The sequence below is a fragment of the Phycodurus eques genome, chromosome 20, assembly GCF_024500275.1.
Source record: "Phycodurus eques isolate BA_2022a chromosome 20, UOR_Pequ_1.1, whole genome shotgun sequence".
NCBI lineage: Eukaryota > Metazoa > Chordata > Actinopteri > Syngnathiformes > Syngnathidae > Phycodurus > Phycodurus eques.
The window spans coordinates 14,002,591-14,029,781 of NC_084544.1; the positions used below are offsets into that span (position 1 = coordinate 14,002,591).

The 27,191-nt window shown below is 43.1% G+C and overlaps 1 protein-coding gene across 5 annotated transcripts; it reads left to right on the top strand.

The window, feature by feature from the left end:
- The first annotated feature begins 748 nt into the window (after positions 1 to 748).
- On the top strand, positions 749 to 26,359 carry tmem200b (transmembrane protein 200B). 5 transcript variants are annotated; one of them, XR_009767316.1, is made up of 4 exons: positions 749 to 906; positions 8,549 to 11,408; positions 14,338 to 15,374; positions 25,741 to 26,359. XR_009767316.1 is itself a non-coding variant. In XM_061665514.1 (2 exons), the coding sequence occupies exon 2, from the start codon at positions 8,598 to 8,600 to the stop codon at positions 9,810 to 9,812; it is 1,215 nt and encodes a 404-aa protein (XP_061521498.1). In that variant the 5' UTR covers positions 749 to 906; positions 8,549 to 8,597; the 3' UTR covers positions 9,813 to 11,650. The 5 variants fall into 5 exon arrangements, 1 of the variants encoding a protein (XP_061521498.1); XR_009767315.1 differs by lacking the exon at positions 25,741 to 26,359 and adding an exon at positions 24,446 to 24,636; XR_009767318.1 differs by lacking the exon at positions 25,741 to 26,359 and adding an exon at positions 24,446 to 24,636 and having other exon boundaries at positions 8,549 to 10,076.
- Positions 26,360 to 27,191: the final 832 nt, after the last annotated feature.

The window sequence follows — 27,191 nt, forward strand, 5'->3', positions numbered from 1 at the left end:
CCATTGACAAATATTTGCAAAGCATTTGTAATAGTTGAAAATGTAATAGTTGCAAAACATGTATTTGTATTGGCTTCCGATTAAAAAAAACTGGTTATTCGTCAGTGTGTTGTGCATACTGTATGTAATTAAAGATTATGAGATCATCTTTCATTTATGTGGGTTCACAGTCGTGGGGAGTCATAACTCCAATGTGGCCCCGTGACAAAAAATGTGTTTGACACCCCTGTTAGGACATCAAGTGTCTCTTAGAAATATGGAAATTCAAAAACTCCCCCATCAAACCTGGTAGTTTAAATCAATTTATAGGAATCCAGTGAAGGTAAAAACGTCAACGCCGCGCTAGTTATCGTGAGCTCGTCTGGGCTAACTTGTGCCGGCTAACTTCGCTCGTCAACTTCGCTCGACATTCAGATCTTGAACTACATCACCGAAGTAAACTAACTAAATAAGATTGAAAAAAAAAAACCCATAAGTAATATGCCCACCCTCTCGTTACAATTTTCACAAGAAGTGTAGTGTCTGTTTTTAAGCCATCTTAATACCATCAAAATGTAAAAGCGGTGCATTTTCCTTCGTTGTCTTCATCTCTTTTTTTTTATTTATTTTTTTTGCAAACGTACGCTCTCCTTTTGCCCGCATTGTATTTTGAAAAGCGGCCCTTTTATTGTGAAGGGCCGCGTTCGTTCGCGCTCGCTTGACGGGGAGCGCGGCCGCAAAGGAAGACACACTTCAGATTGAACGTCGGCCTGCGCGGGATGAGCACAAATCGGTGTCGCGCATTGCGGAGGAGATGCGCGAGCGACTTCCGCGTCCTTCGCAGTCCTCTCGGCTGTGACTGGATTTGAGGCTTTTCTGCGTCCTCAAAAACTATGAGCAACCTGCGACGGGAATCTGGGATTCGAGGCAAGTTTGCAGAAGTGGACTGTTGAATGTAGTCGGGTGTGCGCGAGGTTCCATGCGGGCAACTGGCTTTTCTTTCGGATAATGTTGAATTGATGTCAGCATGTGGCGAGGACTGCAGCAAGCGCGCATCGCCGCGCATCGGCTCGGGCCGGTGACAGATGCACTTCGTGTGCATATTTAGTTACAAAAGGGAACATGTCATGATTTGGACGCATTTTAACACACAAGTTGTGTTCTCCAAACCTCCGCGTATGGTGTTCTCTACTGTGTGCGGTTTGTGTTTTCCCCACCACCAACCTTCAACTGGTGGCTTCGCACGATATCTGGCAGGAGCCAAGCTGCCTTTTTTTTGGTTTTGTTTAATTCCACGCAGACAACAGCAGATGAGTAGTATGAATCCTTTTTTATTTATTTTTTTTAATATGAAAAAGAAAGGCACTCTACATATCAGGAAAATGACATGACTGTGTGATATATGCGATTAAATGAATATCATCTCAATCGCACGGACAACACAAATCACTGATTAATTCGGATGCGTTGCAAATGAAATAAACAGTGGTGTTGTGCTTCCCGTGTAGCATGTGTGCGTTCTCCCCATGCGCGCATGAATTTTCTTTGCGGGTACGCCGGCTTCCTCCCTAATTCCAAAAACATGTATGAATGAGGCGGCGCGGTGGAACGACTGGTGAGAGCGTCTGCCTCACAGTTCCGAGGACCGGCGTTCAATCCCCGGCCCCGCCTGTGTGGCGTTTACATGCGTGGCTTTTCTCCGGACACTCCGGTTTCCTCCCACATCCCCAAAACATGCACGCGAGGTTAATTGAAGACTCTAAATTGCCCGTAGGTGTGAATGTGAGTGCGAACGGTTGGTTGTTTGTATGTGCCCTGCGATTGGCTGGCGACCAGCGCAGGGTGTACCCCGCCCCCTGCCCGAAGAGAGCTGGGATGGGCTCCAGCAGGCCCGTGACCCTCGTGAGGAGAAAGCGGCTCAGGAAATGGATGGACGGATGGACGAATGAGCGATCAGGTGTGTGAGGGCAAATGACTTTTTGTGTGTAATATATCGGTTTAGTGCCTTGACTCGGCGAAAGTTGGGAAACACTGCGTTAGACGATTTGTAGGGACGGGGCCGATACCGGCCTCATTTCAAAGTATCGATACCGGCGAAGGCTGCCGATACCAGTCGCAGATACTAAGGGCCAAAAAATCTGACATTGAGTAAATCCTCCTCGCCAGTTGTTGGCGCTACAACTGCGACGATGAAACCCATCGGTGAATCATCATGTGCGTCAGAAAGAAAGACATCTCTTTGTTCACAATTACCTGTCATTGTTCGACTTGAAATTTTCTGTATCAAAAGTACGCGATATCGGTATCAGTACTAACTCTTGAGGTATCCTCAAGAGTTCGTATTCGTAGTACTGGTATCTGTTTGAAAAAACAACAACAACGTGATATCGAACATCCCTACCTGATCTAGTATAGAGGCGAAATACTTCCATATTCCTTAAAGGGCTACAATATCCTTTTTTCAATACAAGATGTCACGACAGAGCCACCAAAGATAATCCGATGCGATAGGCTCCGTCTCACCCACAACCTCACTGAGGACAAGAAGTATAGAAAATGGATCCAATCTTTTTCCTGGTCACATCACATTTCATTTGCCGCTTATCGCCAGGCGGAGTTCGTAGGTCTCGATCTTAACCGTGTGTTTACGTGTACACGACATGCACCATAAAAGATGTTCTGCAAAACAATCAGGTGAAATAGTCTGTTGAAATCAAACAACAGTCTCCGTTAGAATTTCCGTTCGAGCGGCATAAAAAACATTTCTTGACTTGTTTTAAGGCAATGGCCTGAAATTGGACATTCGGAACCCTCAAACAAGTCTAAATGGAAGTCAGCCATAGTTAACAACAAGACTTGAACAACAAGACTTTGAAGCAGTGAATACTCAACCCAAATGTTGACAGAATTCAAAACTGTAAGACTTTTAGGTTCCACTGTACTGAAGATTCGCAAACCCAATAGTTCCTGGGTGACTTCAAAGTAACCTAGCTGCCTCAGTGTCTTGGGATCAGAAATGTGTTTATACTCAGTCTGCAGTGTGTAGTCTAGTGTTGTATTAGCACTTGTCTCCAAGCCAAGGCCAGTCTGCAAGAAATGCAAAGCAGTTGGAAGTCAACTGGCAGCAGGCCTAATGGCCTTTACCGTTTACGCAATCATTTGGAGGTGCGAATTTTGACTCGAAAAATACAACGTTACCCCTTCTCATGCATCGCTACCGACAATTGTTTTCGAGTGAAGGGTATCAAAATACCAGGTGCCAGTTCGGTTCTGGAGCACCTTTTTTTCCCACCTTCCTGCTGGAATACAAGCTAGTTCTCCGATTGGTTGACAGAATCCTCGCGGGACTTTTTTTTGTCAAACCTTTGTCACATGACAAGAGGAAAGAAAACAAGAAAGAACACAAAAAGGATGTCCTTCAGTGTTTTAAGTGAGTTTGCATGTTTTCCCAGTTCTCGCGTGAGTTTCCTTTAGTTACTCTGCTTTCCTCCCACATTCCCAAAACCTGCATGGGAGTATAATTGAAGATGCTAAATTGTGCATACTGTAGATATGGATGTGCGTGCGGGGGAAAAAAAAGCTCCATCTAAAGTGCCCTGTGATTGACTGCCAACCAGTCCAGGCTATATGTCGCCTCTCACTCAAAGTCAGCCGGGATCGGCTGCAGCTCACCCATGGCCCTGAACGGGATAAGTGGCACTGGTACGGTAATCGCTCGCCATAACGTGGTTCACTTATTGTGGATTCAGTGCATCAGAGATTTTGGTTTTATTGATCACTGTAGCGCAGTTACTCACCTGCACATCTCTGGTACAGTTTGCACATTTGGCAATTTGACTGTAATCTGGCAGCAACATCTCACATAGGGATAGATGTGCTCGTTTACTTTGGAGAAAAAGAAACCTTACTAAGTTCAACTCACACATTTGGAAAGTCACCAAGTTGCTTCATGATTTAGTGAACATGACTGGAATTCCACCTTTTAACACGCAAGCCACAGTCAGAGTTTCGCGAAATAAATGCACAAATACCAACCGAGCCCAACATATAGCTAATGCAGACACTCATAACAATATGGACAGCAATACATGCACGTAAAGAGCAACGTTTAGCTACAGCACTGTAGTTAAAAAGAGCACTGCAAAGAATTCTCGGAAGCAGCAGGATCTGCCAGACCTCCCTCCCGTGATGCTTTCCACTGCCTACACCGCCAGCACCATCGGTGTGATGCACAGTGCCTCATGGTTTAGCCAGGAAATCGCCCGTCTTTAAGATGTCGCTCGGGTTGACGTTCATGTCTTTCAAGCTGAGCACACCTGCCTTTAAATGCGTGTCTTCATGTAGAGTGTGTGGATGGCGACCTGAAGTGGACAAATAGAATACCTGCACCTCTCTAAATTGTCACTTAATGACATCGAAGTGCATATATGAAACTTTTAAATTTGTTTAAAGAATTCAATCAATAAGTGGAGACTGCTTCGCAGATTTTGTCTATTGCGGGGGTTTTCTGGAACATAATCCCGCTGATAAATGAGGGATTTCTGTATACAAAGGATGGATGAATTCTTTGACATGTTAAATGGTGTCATTGTGAATGATGTGGTCCAGGGGGTGAACCCATGTGTAGGTCCTCAATTAATGTTTGTTTCTGAGTTTTGGATGAATGCGGTCAAGTTGCTGTGATGGCATAATGTGGCTCGAGCAATACTGCTCAGGGAGAAACCACAAAGCTTGGTCATTATCCACAAGCTCTCTGAATGTTTGCAATAAAATGGCACAAGGGGTCCTCAGTTTACGATGGAGTTCCGTTCCCGCAGTGGTGAAGTAACTTGGAACGCGCCGTAGTCTTTATCACTAACACAGTAGTTAAGTCATAACTACCGTGAATATTTGAATGAAAAACACGACAAGCCCATCATTGTAAAGCATCCATCCATCCATTTTCTACACGCTTATCCTCCATGCTGCTTAATTGTAAAACAATCAAAGTGGGGGGGGGGGGGGGGGGGGGGGTGATCTGAGGTTTTACACGATATGCTGACGTCACGCATGAGATTACTTTATTTCTGAATTGCGATACCTCGGGTACATTCTACTGCACTGTATCACCAGTCACACTTACCAATGTTCCATTCCATTTCATCATTTGTTTGTTATAAGGGTCTTTATTATCACAATTACCCACAAAAAAAAAACCAAAACAAAAAAACACAACTACTTCGCAGGGCGTCCTCGGTTTATGGTACTAACATGTAACTCCATCATTAACCCAGGACTATTGTATGGTACTTTTGTCAACGGTTTTTAAAAATATGAATTCCATTAATCAGTATGATGAAGACGGAAACTAAATAAACGTGTTTCTGTAAGGATGAAAACATTTGATCCGTCTACTTCTCACATGCCCGGGGAACTGCTCTACTGTTTGAATGAACTGCCTGTACTCATCCAAATTTGGCTTGTACTGCCTTGGCAGAGGTTTATGCTTGACGACATTCTTATTTCTTATTGTTAACACCAACTAGAGCTCTGCCAGTTTGACTGATATCCAATCTTCAATGCAAGGTCATACAGAGACGTGTTTTTTTTTTTTTTTTTTACACTGCAGCTTTCGGTGATGCTTTCACTGGGGCGACACGCCATTGTCGACTGCAGTGTTCTCATTCTCATGAGATACCATCAGTCATTTTGTAGGTACTGTTCCAATTCAATTTCACTCTCCGTATCATCCAATAGTCCTCGGAGGTTGCGCTTCAGAGTGTTGGACCCCATAGGTTATGAGTTCCTGAAGTATTCCTAGACGCAAGTTGATCTTGACATACTGGTACCGTTGTATCGTGCGCAGACTATATATCGTGCGTATATGTCGAGACTGAGACTACTAATCATTAACGGGATTATTTAAGATAAAATTGCAAAAAATTGCAATGTAGTTCATTGTTTGTAACGTTGATGTCAGATTCTTAGGTCATAAACTCTGCTACCCTCCTTTTTTTTTTTTTGGGTGAGGATGTTAGATGACTTATTTGGTTGGATTATGAATTTCCCCATTGCAACTTCACCGTTGTTTGTGAATTGACGCTTCCTAAATAATGATCCCTGTAAATAATATTTCTACAAACCAGCAAAGTTTAGTGGTGACTTTGAGCGCTTCTGTTATTGCTTATGTGGGGGCTCATGTGAAAGACTGAAGTGAGAATCTATGCAAGGCACGCACGCGAGTCCTCCGAAAGGTCTGTCACAGAGCAAAGCATCAGAATAATTGAATTTGAATTAATAGAAGAGATTGCTGCTTCCATGAGTCGAGATTTGAATGTCTCCTTTGTGATTCTCACTGCGGGCAGTTGAGCACTGTTCCCTGGCGGACGACGTGACAAATTCCAAACAAAATAAATCCCTGTGAGAAATTAATGATTGAACTGCAGCAGCGAACGACTGCGGACCTGCCTCTTCCATCCATCCATCCATCCACGTCCACAGTACTGTCTAGGAGGGTCTGGGGTCCAATCTGTGTGGAGTTTTCATTTTTTTCTGAGACTCTAAAGATGGATTAACCCTGTTGGTCCAGGAGCCCAATTCTAATTTATTGCCAATTTGACATTTCTTTTCTTTTCGAGTGTCTACTTACATGGCACACATTTTACAATTGAAAAATCTCACGGCACACCAACAAACAAAAATGTAACAAAAAGTGGATACATCAATTACTGTACTGTACTTCCTGCCATCGAATAAAATGCCATTTATTTGTCTGTCACTCCGCCTCACTGGCAGAAATAGATGATTCCATTATTTCATGATTAAATAAACACTTTTTTGGAGCAATTCAGTCAAATTTGATCATTTCCCACAGCACACTGGTTGAGAATCGCTGCACTAAATACATGAAACCACTCGCATGCCCAATAACTGTGCAAAACCTGGCAGTTTGCAATAATCAAAAAATCGACCAAATAAATGTTAAATATTGTATTGAAAATTCTAAATCTTCTGATGTCCTGAGTACTCCTTGGAAGCTGACAAAGCTTCTTTGTGTTTTAAGCAAAATGGATGTTGAAATGTTTTGAATCATACACTAATGCAGCCATTCCCAAAACGTAGAGTTCCCGGTCCCTGTTCGACATGTGAAGATCCGCTGAAGCCCACCGAAACCTGAAACTAGGCTCAATAGTTCCTAAAAATATGGTTTTCATAATCAGAATAGGTGTATGTGAACTTGGGGACATAAAAATGCTCTTTAGTGTAGCATGAATGTTTGAAATAAATACCGTACACTATGTGAAAAGCAGCGAGCATCAAATTCTGAGCAGAAACTAAGGACTGTGTTTGTTTGGAGCAGTAAAAAACTGCAACAGGCAAGCAAGCTAACTTGCTGTAGGGGAGCAACTCTCTCTTTTTAGTCCAAGTGTCGGAGCTTTTTTTCCACCCGCGGCAAAAAAAACAACAACGAGCAATTAGCAGCCTCATAGATGATACTTTTTTACTTTCTGACACATATAGTGTGTTAAAATGCTCATAACTTTCAATCTGAAATAGCTGTGTGTTCTAATGATTATGGTTAGACATAATGACCGACTCACTCCACATTATCCCTTATTTTTTACAATACCTCTTCATTTATCGTAAATTGGCTACATTATGAACGTGTAACAGTTTTACTCAATTTACATGGTTTGTTTGGTAAAATCCATGCCAGGTTTTTTTGCCTCTTGCAAGCTGGTTTGCGCGTACGCATTTCTTTTTTTCTGCCGATGTTACGTCTGCTTAGTGCGTGATTGATTTTCTGCACAGCGACTGTTCATGATGCCTTCATTGACGCACGCCGCTGCTGATGTGCATGAGGATTTTATCCACATTTGGAAGAGGCCTGTTTTAATCTGAAGATTCCAAAGTTTTTTTTCCCCTCTCTTTGCGCTGCCAAGATGCATATCTGAATTGTGCTATTTGAGTGCATCAAAAAAAAAAAAAGGGGAATATCACGGCGGTTGTTTCTCTACATATGCCCAGTGACTGACTAGAAACTAGTCCAGGGTGAACCCAAAGTCAGCTGGGTTAGGCTCCAGTACACCTGTCATCCTTTGCAGCACGGGTGTCAAACTCATTTTTGTCACGGGCCACATCGTAGTTATGACTTCCCTCAGAGGACCGCTGAACAAATCTTTTCCTGGCATAAATTTTACAACACAACACATACAAATGAAATATTACCTCATATACTGTAATTACAGACAGTATACGGAACACATTGATGAGTAACCAGTTTTGAAATCAGAAGCCTATAAAAACATGTTTTTCAACAATTACATTTCTTTTCAAAGGGGGATTGGTAACAAAAAAAAAAAACATGCTTGCAAATATCTCAATGGTATTACACCAGAACACAATGAGCAATTTTGATTTGCTTTCACGGGCCACATAAAATGATGTGGCGGGCTGGATCTGGCCCCCGGGTCACCAGTTTGACACCTGTGCTTTACAGGATAAGTGGTATAACATGAGTGTAGAATGAGCTATCTTCTTATTATGAGTGCTATTTGAAATAGTGAATGTTTTTTTTCTGCTTCCAAAGGGCTCAGACTGGGTATCACCTGGAGCAAAGCTCTGGAGTGACCCGCACCATGAAGACCCAAAACTCCAGAGGCGTTACATCATCGTCACCTTCCCGCCGGCGAAAGCCTCGCTTTACGTTACGGGGTCGGAAGAAGAAGGACGGCGTGATCCAAGGCAAGCTTCGCCTACGTTCTATTGCTGGAGCCTTCCTGGTGCTGGGGATCATTGTGGTCACGGTGGGCACCGCTCTGGCCGTGGCCGGATACCGAATCTCACGTTTGTCCATTCTGGGAGCCGCAGAGGGCAGTCGTGTTTCTGAACCTCAAGGGAATTGGAGTCTGGGAGCTAAGGGCTTCCTGTCAACAGTCAGCATGATCCACTGCGAGCGGATGAAGCTGCTGGGTCCTGTCATCATGGGGGTGGGACTCTTCATCCTCATCTGTGCCAACACAGTCCTGTATGAGAACCGTGACAGAGAGACTCAGATGCTGCTGGCTCAGATGCGCAGTGTAATCTGCTCCGTGTCTGCTGCCGTGCCCTCAGCGGACCTTCAACAAATGGCAGTAGCCAACTCCATGTCCAAACATCACTGGGTGAGCAGTTTGCCAGCTGCCCAGCTCAACAGCTTCTGTCGGCAACAGCTGGTCAGTTCCGAACCCCTGCTGCAGACTAGAGCCGCTGGCAACCAGGGGGGCAGAGTGGAAGGCGTCTACCAGCAAGCGGTCCTGCAGACGGAAGCCCTCCATCATCAAGTGTCAGCGCCCCCGGCTTCGACCCATTCCTCCTCCCGTAACTCCAGCCAGGTGGACTTCAACACACAGTTTGAAACTGAGCTGAGTTTTAACACCCAAACCGACACCGAACTTGTAAAGCTCAATAACTGCCTGATGTCTGCCGCCTCCATGTCCACCCTGGGGGTGGACGACGTGGACATTCCGGTCGCTCAGCCTCGGCGCTGCCATAGTATGAGCTACAGGACTAAACCTCACATAGCTCAAACTCCTTTGTCCGTGACAAAAGCGCTCCATAGAGAGGAAAGTGACACCGATCAACCAGTAACGAGAAAAGAACCTCTTGCACGAGTTTGCGTTAACATTCCCGAACAGGTCGCGGCTGCCACGGAGGAGCACGCTCACCAAAGCTGGCCTCGGCTAGACCGGGGCATAGGGAGACGCTACCTGAAGCTGGAGAACAAGGAGGACTCCGTGGAGAAACTGCTGGACCAGTTAGAGCAGCAGTGTTCTCAGTGGGATAAGAGTTTTGGTTCAGGACCTTTCCAGTGACGAATACCTTACGATACCTACAGATACTGAAACAACCAGGGAGTAATGATTTTCTTACTATAAAAACTATATTGGCAAAATTATTATTATTTTTTTTTACAATAAAAGAGCACCGTTTTGATGTCTGGAGTTTCTCAGTGGAGCATCTGAAACTTGAGCCTGTTCTCAATTTTCAGGGAAAAATCGATGCACTGATGGACTTTGCATGGGTACGTGTATAACTGAAGGAGAACAAGAAACAGACCCGATACCGTCCCTGATGAAGTAAGCAAAAAAAAAAAAAGTTCAGCTCGGCAGCAGTTAACAGTTTATTTCCAAAGCCCATTTCGAGGGTGCAGCAAGATAGGGTGCTTGTTGTCACTGTGCGGTCCTATTTGAACCAAATTACCTGTTCTCCCGGACCAATGAATTGTCTCAACTCATGCAACTATGCATGTATAGGAGTTGTCAGCTGACATCCCGTTCTACAAATACAATGCATGTCAGTTATGTATGTTACATCTTAATACTTATTGCGGAGAAGTGTCTATGTTGGTTTTACGTGCAAGAGGTAAATGCTCGTTATCCCAATCTAACACAACTTTGGTCGTAATTGGCAAAGCGTCAAGTACTGTGTCTATTCCATTAAACAAATATCAGAACAAAACATAAACCCTCACTGTGACAAAAAAAGAAGTATACTCGTTGTCATGCTTAGTTGTAGTTCAAACTAAAAGATTAGTTAAGAAATGTAGAACTAGAATTTCAACAGAACCAAATATAATAGCAATAGGATTTTAGTCAGATATTCGGACACAGCTTCTCATCGATAGCACAAATAAGACATCACGAAAGCAATCGAGAAGGTTTGACCGCTCGTTAGATTGCGCAAGTGGTCACTTTGTTGTTGCCGGTCAGACTAAAATTGAAAATTGAAAAAACAAGCGGTCCAGTTCAGTTCGGTTCACCGCAGTTCTAAATCCGGATCAGGCCTACGTGTGGCGATAGCGTGACACAGCAAAGACAAAACGCTAAAAAGACAACTTTGACATGATGCAGTGACAGTTTCGGACATTATACACGAAAAAGCGATCCCCGACAGCGTAAATGACTCTTTGCCTCACGTTTGCTTTCAGCGCTCTTTTCCGTCCAATTGTATTCTTAAATTATTACATACTGTACGTCTATATCGATTCTATACTGGAGTACCGCAATACTGTGTAGGCAACAGATTTCGGGACCCGTCACAATGGAAATGATATTTAAAAAAAAACAAAAAAAAAACTCTTAATCAGATTGTACTGCTTGGTGATAAGAGCAAAGTTGTAATAAAGTCAAATCCCCCTTTAACAATTACACAAATGTTTGTCTGTCGGTTGCTTAGGCAGAATTAGCTTGTCATGAAAGCTGTGACGCCTTTTCCCTCTGGTCTCATGCGGATTTTCTCCCAGTATTTATGAGGAGGGTCCTCCCACACTAAAACGCACACACACACACACACACACACGTAAATATGCACACACACATTCTCCCCTATGATCCAATAGACCAATTGGATTGTGCAGACGAGGCAAAGCAGCTCCGGCCAGATGTAGTGAGGTCATCGCTGCTAAGGAGGTAGGAGAGTATGAATCACTGTCCGTGTACCCCCACTCCCTCTTTACCGTAAATCTTTGCGCAGAGGTGACCTCTCCATGTCTTTCTAGCTCTTTCTGTGTGTAATGCCCGTCGTGTGTTCTTAATGTATACTAAGCAATATGAGCGTTGTGACAGAACAATCAATGGCTATGTCTTGCCCTTTGTCAACCAGTGCATTAAAATCATTGCCACGCCTGTGTGCTAATAGAAGGCTGAGCAAAAACTCTGTGCTATCATCTCTTTTATTCGAGCAGTACATTCAGTGGCGCCTGGTTCGTGATGTATGCGGCGCATCATCGACTCCTGACAACCCCATTCCTCACCCTTCGGGTCATCTCCCTTTTTCTCAGGCAGCAAATATCCAACAGGCATCGGGATGAGCCAAACACGAGCGCATTTTATCATTCGGTGAACTGCAATGGCAGTAGTTCACGTTAGCCCCCCCCCCCCTTCCCTGCGCACGGCGTAGCACACAAAAGGTGTTCCGAGCAAGGCTGTCGGGAGGGGAATTCCCTGGCTGCAATTATCCTCAGGAGAGCCTCCAAATGTTTTGCCTTCTTATGGGGTTTTATGGTTCTATCTGGGCTGGAATCCATTCCCTTGTGATCTCGTTTCGTTTAATTGGTCGTTTAGAAGATGGCTCCTGGGTTTCTAACAGCTCATAAAGCCAGCAAGCGGGGACCGACTGCCCAGTGCAGCCAAAGCCGAGGACGCTTTAAGATTACCGAGGTGGTAGCTGGGCACCGAGTCTGTAGAAACCCATAATTCACCAAGGTCAGCGGCATTAGCTCTCGTTCCATCTGTTGTATTGCTCTTCCGGCGTCTCGGTATGGAGACTCGGAATGTGCATCTCTATCACTCAGGTCGATGCTATAAGTGTCTCGATAGACTACCAAAAATCCAATCATAATCATAATAATAATAATAATGCAACGTATCACGCTAAGCCCCTTGGGAGGCACTTTGCATCATTTGATACAACAATACAATGCCAAGAAAACTGAAAAACAGTTAAGTTAGTTTCCATTGTATTTTATGGCAGCATGGCCTCTTCGCATAAATCTTGTCCACATTGTATTCTTTCCTGATCAATACAAAATATAACCGAATTTACGTTACATCTCCCTTAGGCCTCAGTGTTTCCCGGCATGTTGTGGCACAATGTGGTACTACGCGGAAGGTGCGCGACTCCAAATTCAGACTGGGCAGCTGTATATTGGAAAAGCACATTAAAAAAAAAAAAACACAATCGGTTAAAAAGACAGCGGGGCTGCGGAAGATGAATTGCAAAGCCCCGCATATTCACAGTTAGGCATTCACAAATTCAGCTATTTGTGGGTATTTTTCTTCCCAGTTATTCACTGAAAAACTCAATTATTCACTATTTTTGTGCTCAGGCCCAACAAATGGATTTGTTTCCATCTTGTGGTATCTCTAGGCAATTACAAACCTTTTCAGGTGGGTGTCCATTACTTGCGGATTTTCAGTCTTTATCCGCCGCAAATACTGGAGGAACACCTTTTTTTTTCTTTATTTAAAAAAAAAAAAAAGACTAAATTGCAGATGTTAAATGTGTGAACGTAGCCGTGACTGCTTGTCACCCTTAGGTGTCAGCATCCGTGTGATTAACTGGTGATTTGTCTGTGGTTGGCCTAATATCTATAAAACTAGAATAAAGATGTGTCATCCCAACCGCTGGGCGAAAGATAGTATAATATTTAGCGAATTTTGCAAGGGTCTGCAGAACGCTGTTGTCCCTTGAGGCTTCATTCCTGAGCATCCGTGAGGACATCCGCGTCTCCACCAATTTGTTGCCACCACACTGACATGTCCTTGCAGGGAACCGACTGTCCACGCACAGTGAGACCCTCACGGCGCTTCCTCTAATCACCAATTTACAGCACATGCATGGGAAGTCAACTCCAAATGTAATTTAGCCCTCATTCAACGGTTCGTTATATCGATGCGGCTTTATGATCTAGACGAGTGAATTATTACTATTTCCTATTTTCCCACCAGTATTATCTTTGATTCAGCCTTCACCAGCAGATATATTATTCCCTTGTGAAAGATGTGGCTGAAATTTTAGCCTCCAGCAGAGAGAAGCTCAGCCATGAGATGACTGAGCTCTTACACAGTCACGCACATTGAGCGACCGCATGTCTGTTCTTGTTTCCACATTGTCTGGCTTTAACGCTTTGGCACTTTTCCCATGGATCAGACTTAATTTAAATGTGGAAATCTTGCGGATAATTTCAGAAGCTCTTTGAAGAATCCAGAAGCAGATTGTGCTGCCACTGTAAATTAGCCGGTTGAGCTCTAATTCTCTCACTATTTTGCATTGCAATCACACAGCAGTTAGTGTGCGTCTGTTTAAAGGGAAGCCTGTCAGTTTTGGTTGGTGGTTCATTTTAGCAAATTTTCAATTAAATACAAAAAAAAATACAGAAATGTTTGTAAATATTATTATTATTATTTTTTAAATAATACAAATGATAATAATGTATTTACTGTCCATTTATGAGTGCCTTTGAAAGCAGGCAGGGCCACATTACAATAAGTGCAACAAATATCACAGCAATGACGCATCAACAGAATTTACAGTAATTTCTTGAGGAGTTAAACAGGTCAATGTTACTGATGTCAGCGGCGAGGGGGACGTCTACTCTTATCTCCGCCGCAACAGGACCATCAAGCCATCAAGGACCTGGAAGTGAACATTTCAGAGGAACTTGAGAAAATTAGGCAAGTCAATACGGAAATTGGTACAGGGCCTGGTTCATATTGCGCTGTCCCTACTGCATCTCAGCATGTTCTTTGTGGATTACACGAGTAGTTCCGTGAAAATACACGTTGTCTCCATTCCCGCAGACTGCGATCTTTAGTTCAACCTGGTTTCTGTGTCCAGGACGGATCCCTGCACGGAATTGAAGGAATACTGTAGCTGGATGGAGTCGTCTTCAACAAGCAGCCGTGAGCCGTCGTCCTCAACAAGATGGTTCCTTTGACGTCCAGCTCAGATCCAAACATCAACGAAAAGGCCAAGGAGCCCGTCGGCAGAGTTTCGCTGGAACCAAAGTCCGTTGTGAGGTTTAACTAACATGACTAAAACCTGTAAGCATTTATCGTACGGGAAGTTGTCTTGCTCTTCCGACGCCAACAAACACTTGAGACGTTCATGTTAGGGTGAGACAGCACCCAAAGAAGGAATATGTTAAGTGCTTTGTTGGCGTGACTCCCTGGCAACCTAGACTCCAAACAAATGACATCCCTGCGAGGACAAGTTTTCAAACTTTCTTCTTTGAAACCATGTACAGAACAGCAAGTCCCCAACATTAAAAGACGAAAGGCTGAAAAAACAAAAGCGTCTCAGGCTTGCGAGAACCCTCCGGCTCACTTGTTTGTCGGACAGGAAGGAAAAAGAAGGTTGCAGTTCGATGCGTTATGTTTTCCACATCGAATTGGTCGTCAGCAGTAGCGTGCAAAGGGGCGTGGTGGGGTCGGCTGGTGCGGTGGCCTCGAGCAACCATTTTGGTTTTGATTTGTGCTTGTTTTGGTCTTATGTTATCAGCTTTGTTATCAGCATAACCTTGGATTTAACATGCTTGAGGAATTTCATAATCAGGCCAGGGGATCCTGGGAAAATAAAGAGATGTTGGCTGCCACAATCCAATAAGCAGCAGAATGTCGGTAGATGGAACTGGTAACCTTGCATGGCATGCGTTATGGTTCACATAAAAGTTACAAAACTCAATTTGACTTGACAAGCTGAACATCTCGTGCTGTTTACCAGTCATAAGAAGAGGTGGCCCGCTCGAGCCTGGCCTTTTTGTTTGGCTCTTATGCCAAGCTGTTCCCGCTGTCTCTGTCACAGTTGGTCAGCGAGGATTGGCAAGAGTGGCCCACAACTCTTTGCGCTCGCTCAATCGCCTTCACCACCATCAGGTGAGATTAACCAAATCGTATTGCTTGCGAGAGCGTGTCTTTGGGGATCTTTGGGGAAGTCGCTAATTGACAGCTAACCTAAAGATTTAGGCTGTTTGTCAGCAAGTGATAGAGGTTGTATTTGAGGATAGACTTGCATATTACGCAAGCGACCGTGCTACCGATCTCTTATTTGGGAAAGATATTTCCATTGGCTTGATGCAATGCTGCTAGTTTGTTGCACTGACCCACCAACCTCCCCACCTGTTGCTTTCTGTAAGGCGTTCATGTTGCTAATGCCAAACACAAGTGATTAACAACTCGTCGACTTGAAGTTTGAAACGTAGTTCTGGAGTAGTAAAGTTGACTAGTCGACAAGGTGAAGAGTCTTCTCATCCAAACCAGCTGTCTGGCATAGTACTAGGACTGACCTGTGACCTGTGAGCGGCAGCGTGGTGCCACGGGACATCCAGACTGCCGCAAAAGGAAGAAAGAGTACTAGAAGGAAAAATAGCCTGATCTGGTAACCACATTGAGATATCAAACTATTTTGTGTGACATTTTTATCGTGGTATATGACAATGTGAGACCTGTTATACAAGCACTCACGGCAACCAGTTGCTCCTTATTTCTCTCATTATTATATTATTATTTTCGCTCTCATTTGTGAATTCTGACGTCCAAAAATCAGGCCTTTGCTGACTTTGATAGAAAGGAGGGAATCGGGCTAAAACAAAAAGGGAAAGAAAAATCATCCTTTATATTGATATGTTTAGTACTAGCATCAATGCTAACTTGATGAGTGATTATACAAAACAAACTACAACGATCAAAATGTGTTTATTTTAGTATAGCATTTAATGATAAACACAGCTTGTGTAGCATGAACTGTCGTTGGTTTTTGGAAGCTGGATATTGCTGCAAAAATAAAAATGTAAAGCCACATGGATTTTAGTTGAGCGTATCGAAAATCCAAGTTACCAGAGCGTGGCCAAATTGTCAACGAATACAGTTCATGTTCATCGATATTGCTTTGTGTTCACCACAGCATCTTATAGTAAATAGTGAAACAACAGAAGGCGAGGCCCAGGAGTGAAAATAATACTGTCCAGAAACCCAATTAAACTTTTAGCCATCTGGTCAAATCCATAGGGGTGCGAACAAAAAAAATAGGTATGGTGGCAGCAACGCCACTTGGTCTCACCAACACTTTGGCAGTGATCCGTTTACCTTGATGACATCTAAACGTTCTCCGGAGAACATGTAAGGCGGACGCAAACTGCTGCAAAAACTGTAAAACATGGAAACAAGAAATGTCTGACTTTTGTGCTCTCATCTCAGCGTTGCAGTCACGTATTAGCTCAGAAACTGGAGGGAGTGTGGGGGCTAAGAAGAGGGTAGGGATGGGGGGGGGGGGGCACTCTCTCTGTTATTCAAACAGAATAATGAAGTTGGATCTCTCTAGTTTAGCCTTCAGGTCATGAATCTCCACGTCGTGCAGTTTCTTGCATAAGGCTATAAATTTTGGATGGACAACATAAAGATAACGACAGTTTGAAAGGAAGCTATTTCTTCTCACATCCATCACCTTCTCCATTAGCACTTGCTAGTTGATGAGAACTACACGCATGCGTAACCCATTAACCATTTGTCTAATTCCTTTAAAAAGCAACCACAATCTTGAAGTTTGTATGTAAAGGGATGTACACCTTAAATGACCAAGGTTACTGAGCTTTAAAACATTTTCAACCTGCTGGCACCTCAAACGTTTTGCCAAGGCTGTCGCTGCACTCGACAGAGAAGATGAGACGCGGTGAGGCCTGTCGTCTTTTAATTGTGGAGCCTGCCAGACAAAGGAGAAGTGGACGACCGCTCGGGGACCCGGCGCGCCCCTGAACGGCCTCAAGAACTCTTGAAACACCCAAAGTGGCCTCGCTCCTTGACATTGAGCTGCAGTTCTTCAAGGATGCGGAAGAAGAAGATATGATCAATTCCCACCCCTCGTTGAAATACATTTGATAGCTCTCTTTTACAATATTATTTGTCCGTGTGGCGTATATTGTAACTGCATCCAAACTTCAAGTGCTATATGATGTTTTCCTTTCCCGGGACTCTGGACTTACGACTGCATCTGAACTGAAGTGGAAAAGTGCTAAAGTCGACTGGAGAATGAGAGAGACCGTCCACGTTATAGACTTGCTCCACCCAGTATAACCACCCATATAATTTCCATAAAGGACAGATTTAAGTCCACGGGAAGATCTGCATTGAGACATCAAACTATTTTGCGTGACATTTTTTTTGTGGTAAATGACAATGTGAGACCTGCTATACAAACACTCACGACAACCAACAAGGAGGCTATTTTTGTTCATTTGTTTCATTAAGAACTACTGTATCCCTTCTTCACATAATAAAGGACTTCCTGTTTTTTTTCCCCCCCCATCTTGTCCAAGAGAGCAGGCATGGGGCAAATCGGGTCACTTCAATTTAATCGGTTAAATGCTAATTGCACTGTTTCTTCAGCTCTTAAATACCATTGGATGAAAGTTAAATGGTTTTGTTTCAGAAGGTACAGTATGTAATCTTAATACAAATGAGTAGGGTGGCACGGTGGACGACTAGTTAGCACATCTGCCCCACAGTTCTGAGGACCCAGGCTCAATCCCCGGCCCCGCCTGTGTGGAGTTTGCACGGTCCCCCCCGGACCCGCGTGGGTTTTCTCTGGGTACTTCGGTTTCCTCCCACATCCCCCAAAACACGCATGGTAGGTTAATGGAAGGGCAAAGATTTAAAGCTGCGTCGAGTTACTTCAGTGCTAATGTATTGCTGTGTGATCTCCTTGCACATCCACAAGGGTATAATCTCTTTCAATGTGATCCAAGCGAGGCCCTGATATTCTTACCAGGCACTGCAACACGACTGACAATGCAATGTGACACATGAGTGGATATATTATCGTCTACATGCGCTAGGTTCAGCAGCGCCTACGCAGTCATCTCTATGTGGGACCGCACTCTCTTGGAGTTCATTGCCAGATCAGCTCGCTATCGCTACTCTGCAGTCACGCAATGCAAAAATGACGTCAAGCCGCAAAACTGGCTCTCCTAGTCCACTTAGAGAGTTGAGCTGTGCTCTCTGCGGATACTGGGGAGTGAAATGTTACAGCAGGGTCAAAAGGCTGAGCAACTAGTATGTAAATTACAGCACAACAGTTTGTGCTTGATCTCATTTGAAACGCGACAGACTCTGAGGAAGCGAGGTGGTATTTTTAGCCCCGACGACAGCAGATTACTATGTAGCTACGTGCCTTTAAGACTATCTCAAGTCCTCTCGTCTGCGTCTCCTCCACTTTACTGTGAGACACCTATGTATAGTCTCAGATAAGGCAAAAACGCTTTGAGTGTCTCTGTTTGAACATTTCATTTCGCCTTGGAGCTGTACACAGAGTACAAAAGGGGGGCTACATTTTTCAAGTCCATCCATCCATCCTCACATGGACTGGCATGACATCGTCGCAGTTGGAGTTTGAGATGGACCCTGTGTCGGACATGTTGCTGAAATAACCTTGACGTCAACTTGACATGTCTTGTAAAATAAACACACAACAAGACGGGTCTAGGAGTGACGGTAGGCTCAGAAGAGTCCGCCGCGCACATTTTGTTTTGTGTCCGCCAAACACTGGTCACAGTTTTATTTGATCACATGTAAATTGTGTGTGTTTGTAAGTGAATTTAAGATGATAACATGCTCAAAAATGGAATCGTTTTCTCCACTTTGGATATAGTTATGACATTTTTTTCCCCTCATTGGTTTTCTATCATTAAACAGACATTTGTAGCGACATTGTCAACAGACCATAATTATTTAGTTCAGTCTCTTTTATGGCCTAAAAACAGTATAATAAATACTGTAATTGCAGAATGTTACATTGCTTTTGACTTTTTAAGATGATTTGAATAATGATACTCTCTGACTGTAAGTTGACTGATTCAAAGTGAGACTTTGACTACATTGACATTTCTTTGAATCTCACTCCGTAGACCACACGCCGTATGTCAAACCCAGTATTTGGCCCGTGATGTAACTATATTTGGTTCGCGAGACCATATCCAATGTGTATTCGAGCTGGCCCACCAGTTATAGGACATTGTGCCGCTAATACTACAAATCCCAGAATGCTTTGCTCGTGTTTTGGCCGCTCAGTCTTTTTCTCTTACAGTCATGAGCAACTGTGTACATTTTCAATAAATATTGAGTATGGCCTTTGTCCCAATTTAGACAGAGGTCAGACAGACAAAAAAAAAAAAAAAAAAAACACAAAAAAACACGTGACTGTGAGAAATAAATATAAGACTCCAAAAGAAAGAACAACAACAAAAAAAGTTCATCTTTGTGAAGGAGACGACGCCTCAAAAAAACCAGACTGCTGTTTTCCCAGCATGAAGCCTATCAGAATCAATTCAGGGAACATTGTTTCACTTGTAATTGAGCCTGGCGTTGCTGTGGCAGACCTTAGACCTGATGAAAGTAATTGAATGACTTTGCAATGCTGCGAGCGGTTTCCCTTTGGGGTGCGGATCAGAGGAAGGCTCTGCTGTGGTTATTGTTCTCTCTTCCCTCACTATCATTCCAATGTTTCTGTGCACGGCTGCAGTGAGGCAGTGCTGCCCTTGCATTATTCATGCCGCAACTTAAGCACAGTAAAATGTAAATCTGCGGTCTTCAGTGTGAAGCATATTCCTTCATCACGGCACAAACTGCAAATACATAATGCTTCATAAGCTGGAGGTCCAGGGAACAGAAATACAAATCATAAAGAACCACAGAGGTTTTTTTTTTTTTTTTTTTTTTCATTGAGTCAAAGGTCCATTTATTGAGGGCGGTCAGGTCATCACATGCGGTATTATTCTAATCGTCAAAACAACGTGTCTTTATCATTCAAAACAACAACAAAAATAGAAACTAAATTAAAATGTAATTTCCATTATTCTATATATTAAAACAAATAGCTGAATAAAACAAAACAGGAGCCCTGTCATGAATCTTAAACAAATACAGGCTATCAGGACACTTTGAAATGTTTTATGTAAGAAAAATATATAAACACATAGAACCAAAATGTATTTTTGTCCAGAAGTAATTCAAACATCTCAGGAATTCCAAAAGCAACATAGGTGCTAAAATCGAACCAAATGTTCATTCTTTTCTTATTTCTGCCTCTGGGAATTGCTTCTTCTGCTTTCCCAAAATCCAAAGCGCTGCAAGTGAGCTCTCTGTTGCTTTTTATTGTCGTGTCCTCGCTATTGCAGGAATCCTGCTCGAAGCTTGATTTGACGATTTCAGTGCGTTTATTTTGGTTGTTTTTACCTGGGGATTTGGAGCAAATGTCTTCCAAATTCCTATGCGTCATCTCATAATGCTGTTCCAAGTTGGAAATCTCCATCACAGCTATAGTCTCCTGTGGGAAAAGGCCTTCACAGTTTGGCGGCCGCTTGCTGAGGTCCTTCCGTATTAGGCGACAGTGAGCCAGCCACAATATACTAACACTGCAGAGCTCGTAGAGTCACTTGTTGGTATCGCCTCTGTCAAAAACACAACACCGTCATTAATCCCCAGCGTCAAAGCATTTTGGAGCTAATTTATTAGGAAGTGACTAACATCTGTGGTAAGCAGCCTGCGATGCCATGCAGCTCATCTCCTCTCCGGCCGAGGAGCTGATGAGTCAGAGGAGATGACAGACAGACGCTGCTGTCTCGCACTTGATTCTTGCCATCAAGGCGAAATTCCCACTTCACAATTACACCAAAAATGATAACCCCAGAGAGATCATCATGAGAGAAAGTCGTGCTACACCATGACGGTATAAAACAGTTTATTCTCGTTGATACAACAGGGTTTTAGAGAAACCGCAGGTGAAAAAAAAAAAAAAAGCATAATTGAGATATTATGCTGCATCTAGGTGGAAAAAAATGCATTGGGACAACATAGGAACCCATGGGATACATAGGGGATTGCATGGTTTGTAAATGCACCGCAGTTTTCTTTTGTGTGTGTGCAGACCACAGACCCTGGGTTTATTTGGATCATGTTTTTTTTTTTCACATTTTGTGTTTGTCACGGTACTTGATATATCAGCATGGGCTAAAAGGACTCTCTTTGATGGTTTTATGGTACCAAAAATCTATAGCAGGGCTCACCTGCATGGTACCTACGGGCATCGGTTAGCCCCCAAGCACCACACGAGTAGCTGCGGGCCTGTTCTAAAAATAGCTCACCGGTGATTGAACATTGGGATTTCCTAGGAAATCAGTCTGACAGATAGTGAACATATTCTTCAAAAAAGAGGCTTCAAGCGGTTTATTGCCACTCCCAGTTGAGGTTTATTATCAAAATAAACTAAAAATGACACATTGTGTATTTAAAATAACCCCATAGCTTTGCTTTATATCAGTCCATTTTTAACTTAATGATGAAAAACAATGCAAAACGCCATAGACTGGCTAACGCAAGAATCTGAGTCAGTGTTATAACCCTTTAAGCAAAGAATATTTGAGCACAAATGATGGAGCAACACATGATAAAAAACAGATAATATAAGAGTACATGCAGTCATATATTCTTTATCCTCTGTGACGAATGACAAATAGAGGTTTGACTGGCTCCAGGTATATCCGTATGTCTGCAATGTCCTGCCCCCAGTTGGCCAAGGTCCGCACGCCAGCAAAATGAACGCTAAATTGGAAACTGTTTAATTCTTTACATTCACATGTTTAATTATGTCATAACTAGATGTTTTTATAAAGTACAATATTATAAGAGTTCTATTTTCACGCTGCAATTTTTTTTTAGTTATTTTTCTGGGGGGCTGGAATGGATTAGTGGCATTTCAATGGGCAAGGAGGCATCTTAAGGCACCGTTGTATCTCCACATGAGCAATATATGGGTCATTTTCATATAATTTGATCAATAACGATAAAGACACTTTTTGCTGCCTTAGTTTTGATGAGCAGCCACGGGTCATGAGAGGGGCGCCCCAACGCCAAGCAGTCAGCCAGCTCCGGGGGGCCCGGCCTCAGGAGCACCGCCACGAAGCTAAGTGAGAACCCACCTCCCCCACTGTTACTATGACTGCGAGGTCCCCTACCCCGTGTGTCAGTGTCACAGATCCCTCTGGTGTATTTCAAAAACAAAACCAGGCTCTATTAACGATAAAAACAGCTTGAGTGACACAGTTTGTAAAAGACGCAAGGAAAGGAACACTGAAAACACCAAGATGGATGAATTTGTGTTAGTTTTCATGGAGAAGAAATACTAAAAAAAAAAAAAATAGGAGAAAAACCCTGTACATCCAAAAATGTCCTTTGCATCTTCAGAATACGTAAATCATGAATCTTCATTTTGGACACCTAACGGTAAAGACATTTTGGCATTAAACATTTGAAAAATATTACTTAAGAATATATTTTTTAACAGAAACAAATATGACCTTTTGATGGATAAAGACTGCCAATAATTCAAATATTCACATCAGCAAAATTTATTGATATTTCAAGGAAATTCAGTGGGCCATGTCTTTACTGTTCTTGATCAAATGATATGAAAATGTCCCATATATTACGATGTATTACATGACATCCATGTTAGAGATTGGTCTTTTTTAAAAACATTTTTAACACCACCTCTCCTATCTCAGAATGTCATTTGATTCAAAAAGATGAGCTTTTGTGGAGGCAAATCACTGACTACTGCATGTTCTTTTTAACATTCCCAATTTTCATATAACTCTAAAAAGAACTCAACTTTTTAGTTCGAAACCACTTTGAATGTTAGAGTCTTACTGTTTTGAATGTGACTCTTTCCTTCCTTCTTCCTTCAAAACGACTCACATAGTTCATTGTTGCATTAAGGTGTCGTTAGAGCTTGTTGGCCCCTTTGAGTGACAGAACACACCACACTATATTGAATGCTCAAGTTTAGCGTGAACTTAGGTGCATTTTTCCCCCATAAACGTTCCAGATGCGAATTGCAGGACCACAAGGCCATAGTAACGTTATAGTTCCTACTCTGTATTGTTATTTTATCGCCACTTTTAAAAGTAAGTGGTTCAGGGCACATATCATATATCATGGCAGATTCTGGCGTCTGGACCTGTTCCTGTATCTGGAAGTTTCTTTTCTTTATGTCGGTCATTGCCAGAGTGTAATGTGAGCCTGAGAGAGACACTAATGGAATGTTCTACACGATGAGAGGACATAAAATAGATTATGTGGATGATTTTTATTTTAGTGTCATCTGCTCCGATTTTCTGTTGACTGTAGAAACTAAACAGCAATAGATGTCAAACTGTTTATTCTTCTTGTATCCTATTATAGCAATGAACAGCTCCCTTGGTAACGACAGTGACACATTGTCTAAGCAGACAACCATGCATGCTACACAAATCTTTTGTTGTACCCCAAATAGTTACAGCATGTACAACAAGAGCCAAGGATGAAATATTTGTCATATTTGTTTGCAAGCTGCACACCATATTTCCCACTCATGTCCTGTAGGAGGCAGTGATGAGCAAATACTATACAAAACATGCATTACGATGACTTTTTCTGCATTCAAGAGGTGCTTGGTATACAATAGTATGGCATACATTTTGTTAGGTACGCAGGACTGGAACTCTGTCAAGGACCCCCTGCAATTCCCACATATTATCTTGTGGATATTGCTCTCTAATTATTGATCAACCCCTGAAAACCCCTGAGCAGGTTTTGCTGTGTCAGTACTCTTTCTTCATTGAACTGACTGACAAAGCTTGTTTACTGAAGGATTTGATGACTTGGCAGATGAAACACGATTTCACAAGAAATTAAGCAGGTCCTATGGACTGATATTGGCAAAACTTCTGATGACCCGACCGTTTCTCCTCTTTTACCAGATTGCAGGAGAGCAGAGAGAAATGTATTTTCTATGGTTTCTCTCTGCTCAGATCTCGTCACACTTGCATTCTTTGTGAACTTTAAGCTTCTCTCCCCCTGCATCATCTTCACTTTGAACCGTGGAGTCATTTCTTTACCTTTCGGCTTTGTCCCTTTAGGGGTCGCCACAGCGCGTCATCCTTTTCCATGGAAGCCTATCTCCTGCATCCTCCTCTCGAACACCAACTTCCCGAAGAGCCCGCTTTCCACCTCTTCTTCTTCGACTTCGACCCACAGTAGCTGAATTTCCACCGCCGCCATTGCAGGTTGACGCCGCTGGTGGCGGACGCTGTTAACGCGGGCCACGACCGATCCGGTATGGAATTATTTGGATGAACGCTCATCTTTGTTTGGCAAAGTTTTAAGCCTATCCCAGCCACTATCGGGCAGTAGGCGGGGTACACCCTGAACTGGTTGCCAGCCAATTGCAGGGCACATACAAACAAACAACCATTCGCACTCACATTCACACCTACGGGCAATTTAGAGTCTCCAATTAATGCATGTTTTTGGGATGTGGGAAGAAACCGGAGTGCCCGGAGAAAACCCACGCAGGCACGGGGAGAACATGCAAACTCCATCATCAGAACTGTAAGGCAGATGTGCTAAGAATTAGAGAATATAGTAAAATGGAGTATTGGCCTTTTTTTTCCTCGCTGTTTGTTTGTGATGCTCATGTAGAACTGCAACGAGCTACGCTGCTTCAAACATGCAGCCAGCATTCCATGTGGAAAAGTATTTTTAGTGTTGTGATGTGGTCGATAAGGTTTAAAGCACATTTTGTCTTCTCTGACCGTACGACTTGATTGACAAAGTTGTGTCATGTGGGAGGAGTTGAAATACACGTTATCGGTCTTTGCCTTTCCCATGTACAAACACTTAATTTTGTAAACACCAGAAAGGTACTTAATATACAGTAGATCGCAGGTCTGAGTTCACAAGGGTCTGGATCTGAGGTTGTGATCTGATATGACTCAAAGTGGGCTGGATTATTATAAAACAAAACAACAACAATGGGATTTAGGAGGGGGCTGAAAAGTCATCAGCGCTGTCCCTGCACCTTCCCATTCAATTTATGCTGTCATGCTCTAACTGCTACAGGTGATTTATCAGGTACACTCAATGTTTAGAAATATGAGTCGGATCTTATATATTCGCCCACTGAGAAATTGCCTGCATGTGTCCGACTCCGAGAGGGATCAGCAGTCAGTGCACGGAGCTGAGAGCCTGAGCCCGCCACAAGGAGCAACACGTGAATCCACTCCTCAACTTGGTACAAAACAGCCTAATCATTCTATCGAGAGGTCATAGAAATGCCGCGCTATGCTTAACGTCCACAGTTCCGATTAGCGCAAATTGCGGTGTAACCTTACTGCCACAAATGGTTGTGACCATTATAATGTCTCACTAACAGCCAGAACTGTGCCGCTTGGGCAGCCGTGGCCAAGTGGATCGCCTCCTGCCACCGTGGGGGTCTCAGTTCAATCCTTGATTCCCTGCCATCGACCACCAGAAGAAGGGGCAATGGACCATCCACCCACAGCATCTTCCTGTGTTGTGCTTGAGCAAGACACCGATACCCAGAACTGCTCCTTGGGTGCTAAAGTAATCCCTTGAGTGTGTGCCGTTATTGTAACTGTGTGTGGGTGTGGTCAGTAAGCGTGTTTGTCTTGACAATAAAGATGTTTCTTCTTCAAAACCTATCCTTTCCCCTTCAATTAACCAAGTACAGACGACCTTGGATTATATACCTCATTTCTGGACTAGAAGAATGATAATGAAAATATATTTACACGTTGACGCACGTAGGTCAAAGTCGGGTGACTACGATTGCGGCATGCTAAGACACATAAACGACACGTAAATATTGTCTGTCATTGAGAGCCATTACGATGGGAAGTTATGGTTATGACTCTTTCTTTTTGTACATTAAAGTACATATACAACATATAACGATGGCCACGAAAACATGGATCAATGTCATGTAAAATGCTGCTCTGAAACAGTTTTCAGTTCTCCTGAAAATAAACAAAATGGTGAAATACACAAATTTACGTTTTTTTTCTGATGACAAATGAGGACTTTTGCACGGCACCCTATATAGTATTATGCATATTGGATGTTTTTAAGCCATTTAACTTTGCCTGACAGAGCTGCTCGCCTGTCGTCTTACCCGTTTGTGAGCCTACTGATTCAACTGTCAGTGTTGGAGCTCCACTGACAGCTGACACGGCACAGTTACCAAAAACCCAGAGGGAAAAAAAAGGTGAGATTCATGTTTTAGTCATACTGAGCATCCATCGACTTTCAATTTTTACACCGGCACGCACTGTGGACATGTGCAGGTTTCACAGAGCTCTTACGTCAGTGATGTAATCACTACCCCACGTCCCAGATTTGTGCTCATCTTGTGTGGGGTGGCTCAGATTTAAAAAAAATGTCTACGATGTTAAAAATTAATCTGTGTACCTCGCTTAAGTTATTGTAAATTGAAAGGGTGCTAAGTGTGAATGCTTCACCGTTTTCTCGCTGCTGGATTTGCACCTCATGCTTGAGGATTTTCTGCTCGCAAGTGGCACAACTTGGATCTGCGTCATGGGAGCGCAAAGACGAAAAAAACACATTGGATCAAATTCAGGCCTCTTCCAAATCTGAAATAAAAACCATACATAGTGGAAATCTACTAATGCAAGTGCAGTTAAATGGCACATATCTACTGTATGGCAAAGCCCTTTCAACATTTAGTTGCTAGACTGGATATGTGTTGCAGATATCTGTAATTCAGTTTTTCCTAGTCAAAAGGAACATTCCAGATATCCTCAACTAAATTCTTCCTATCCAAAATTGTCATTTCAGATGTCCGCA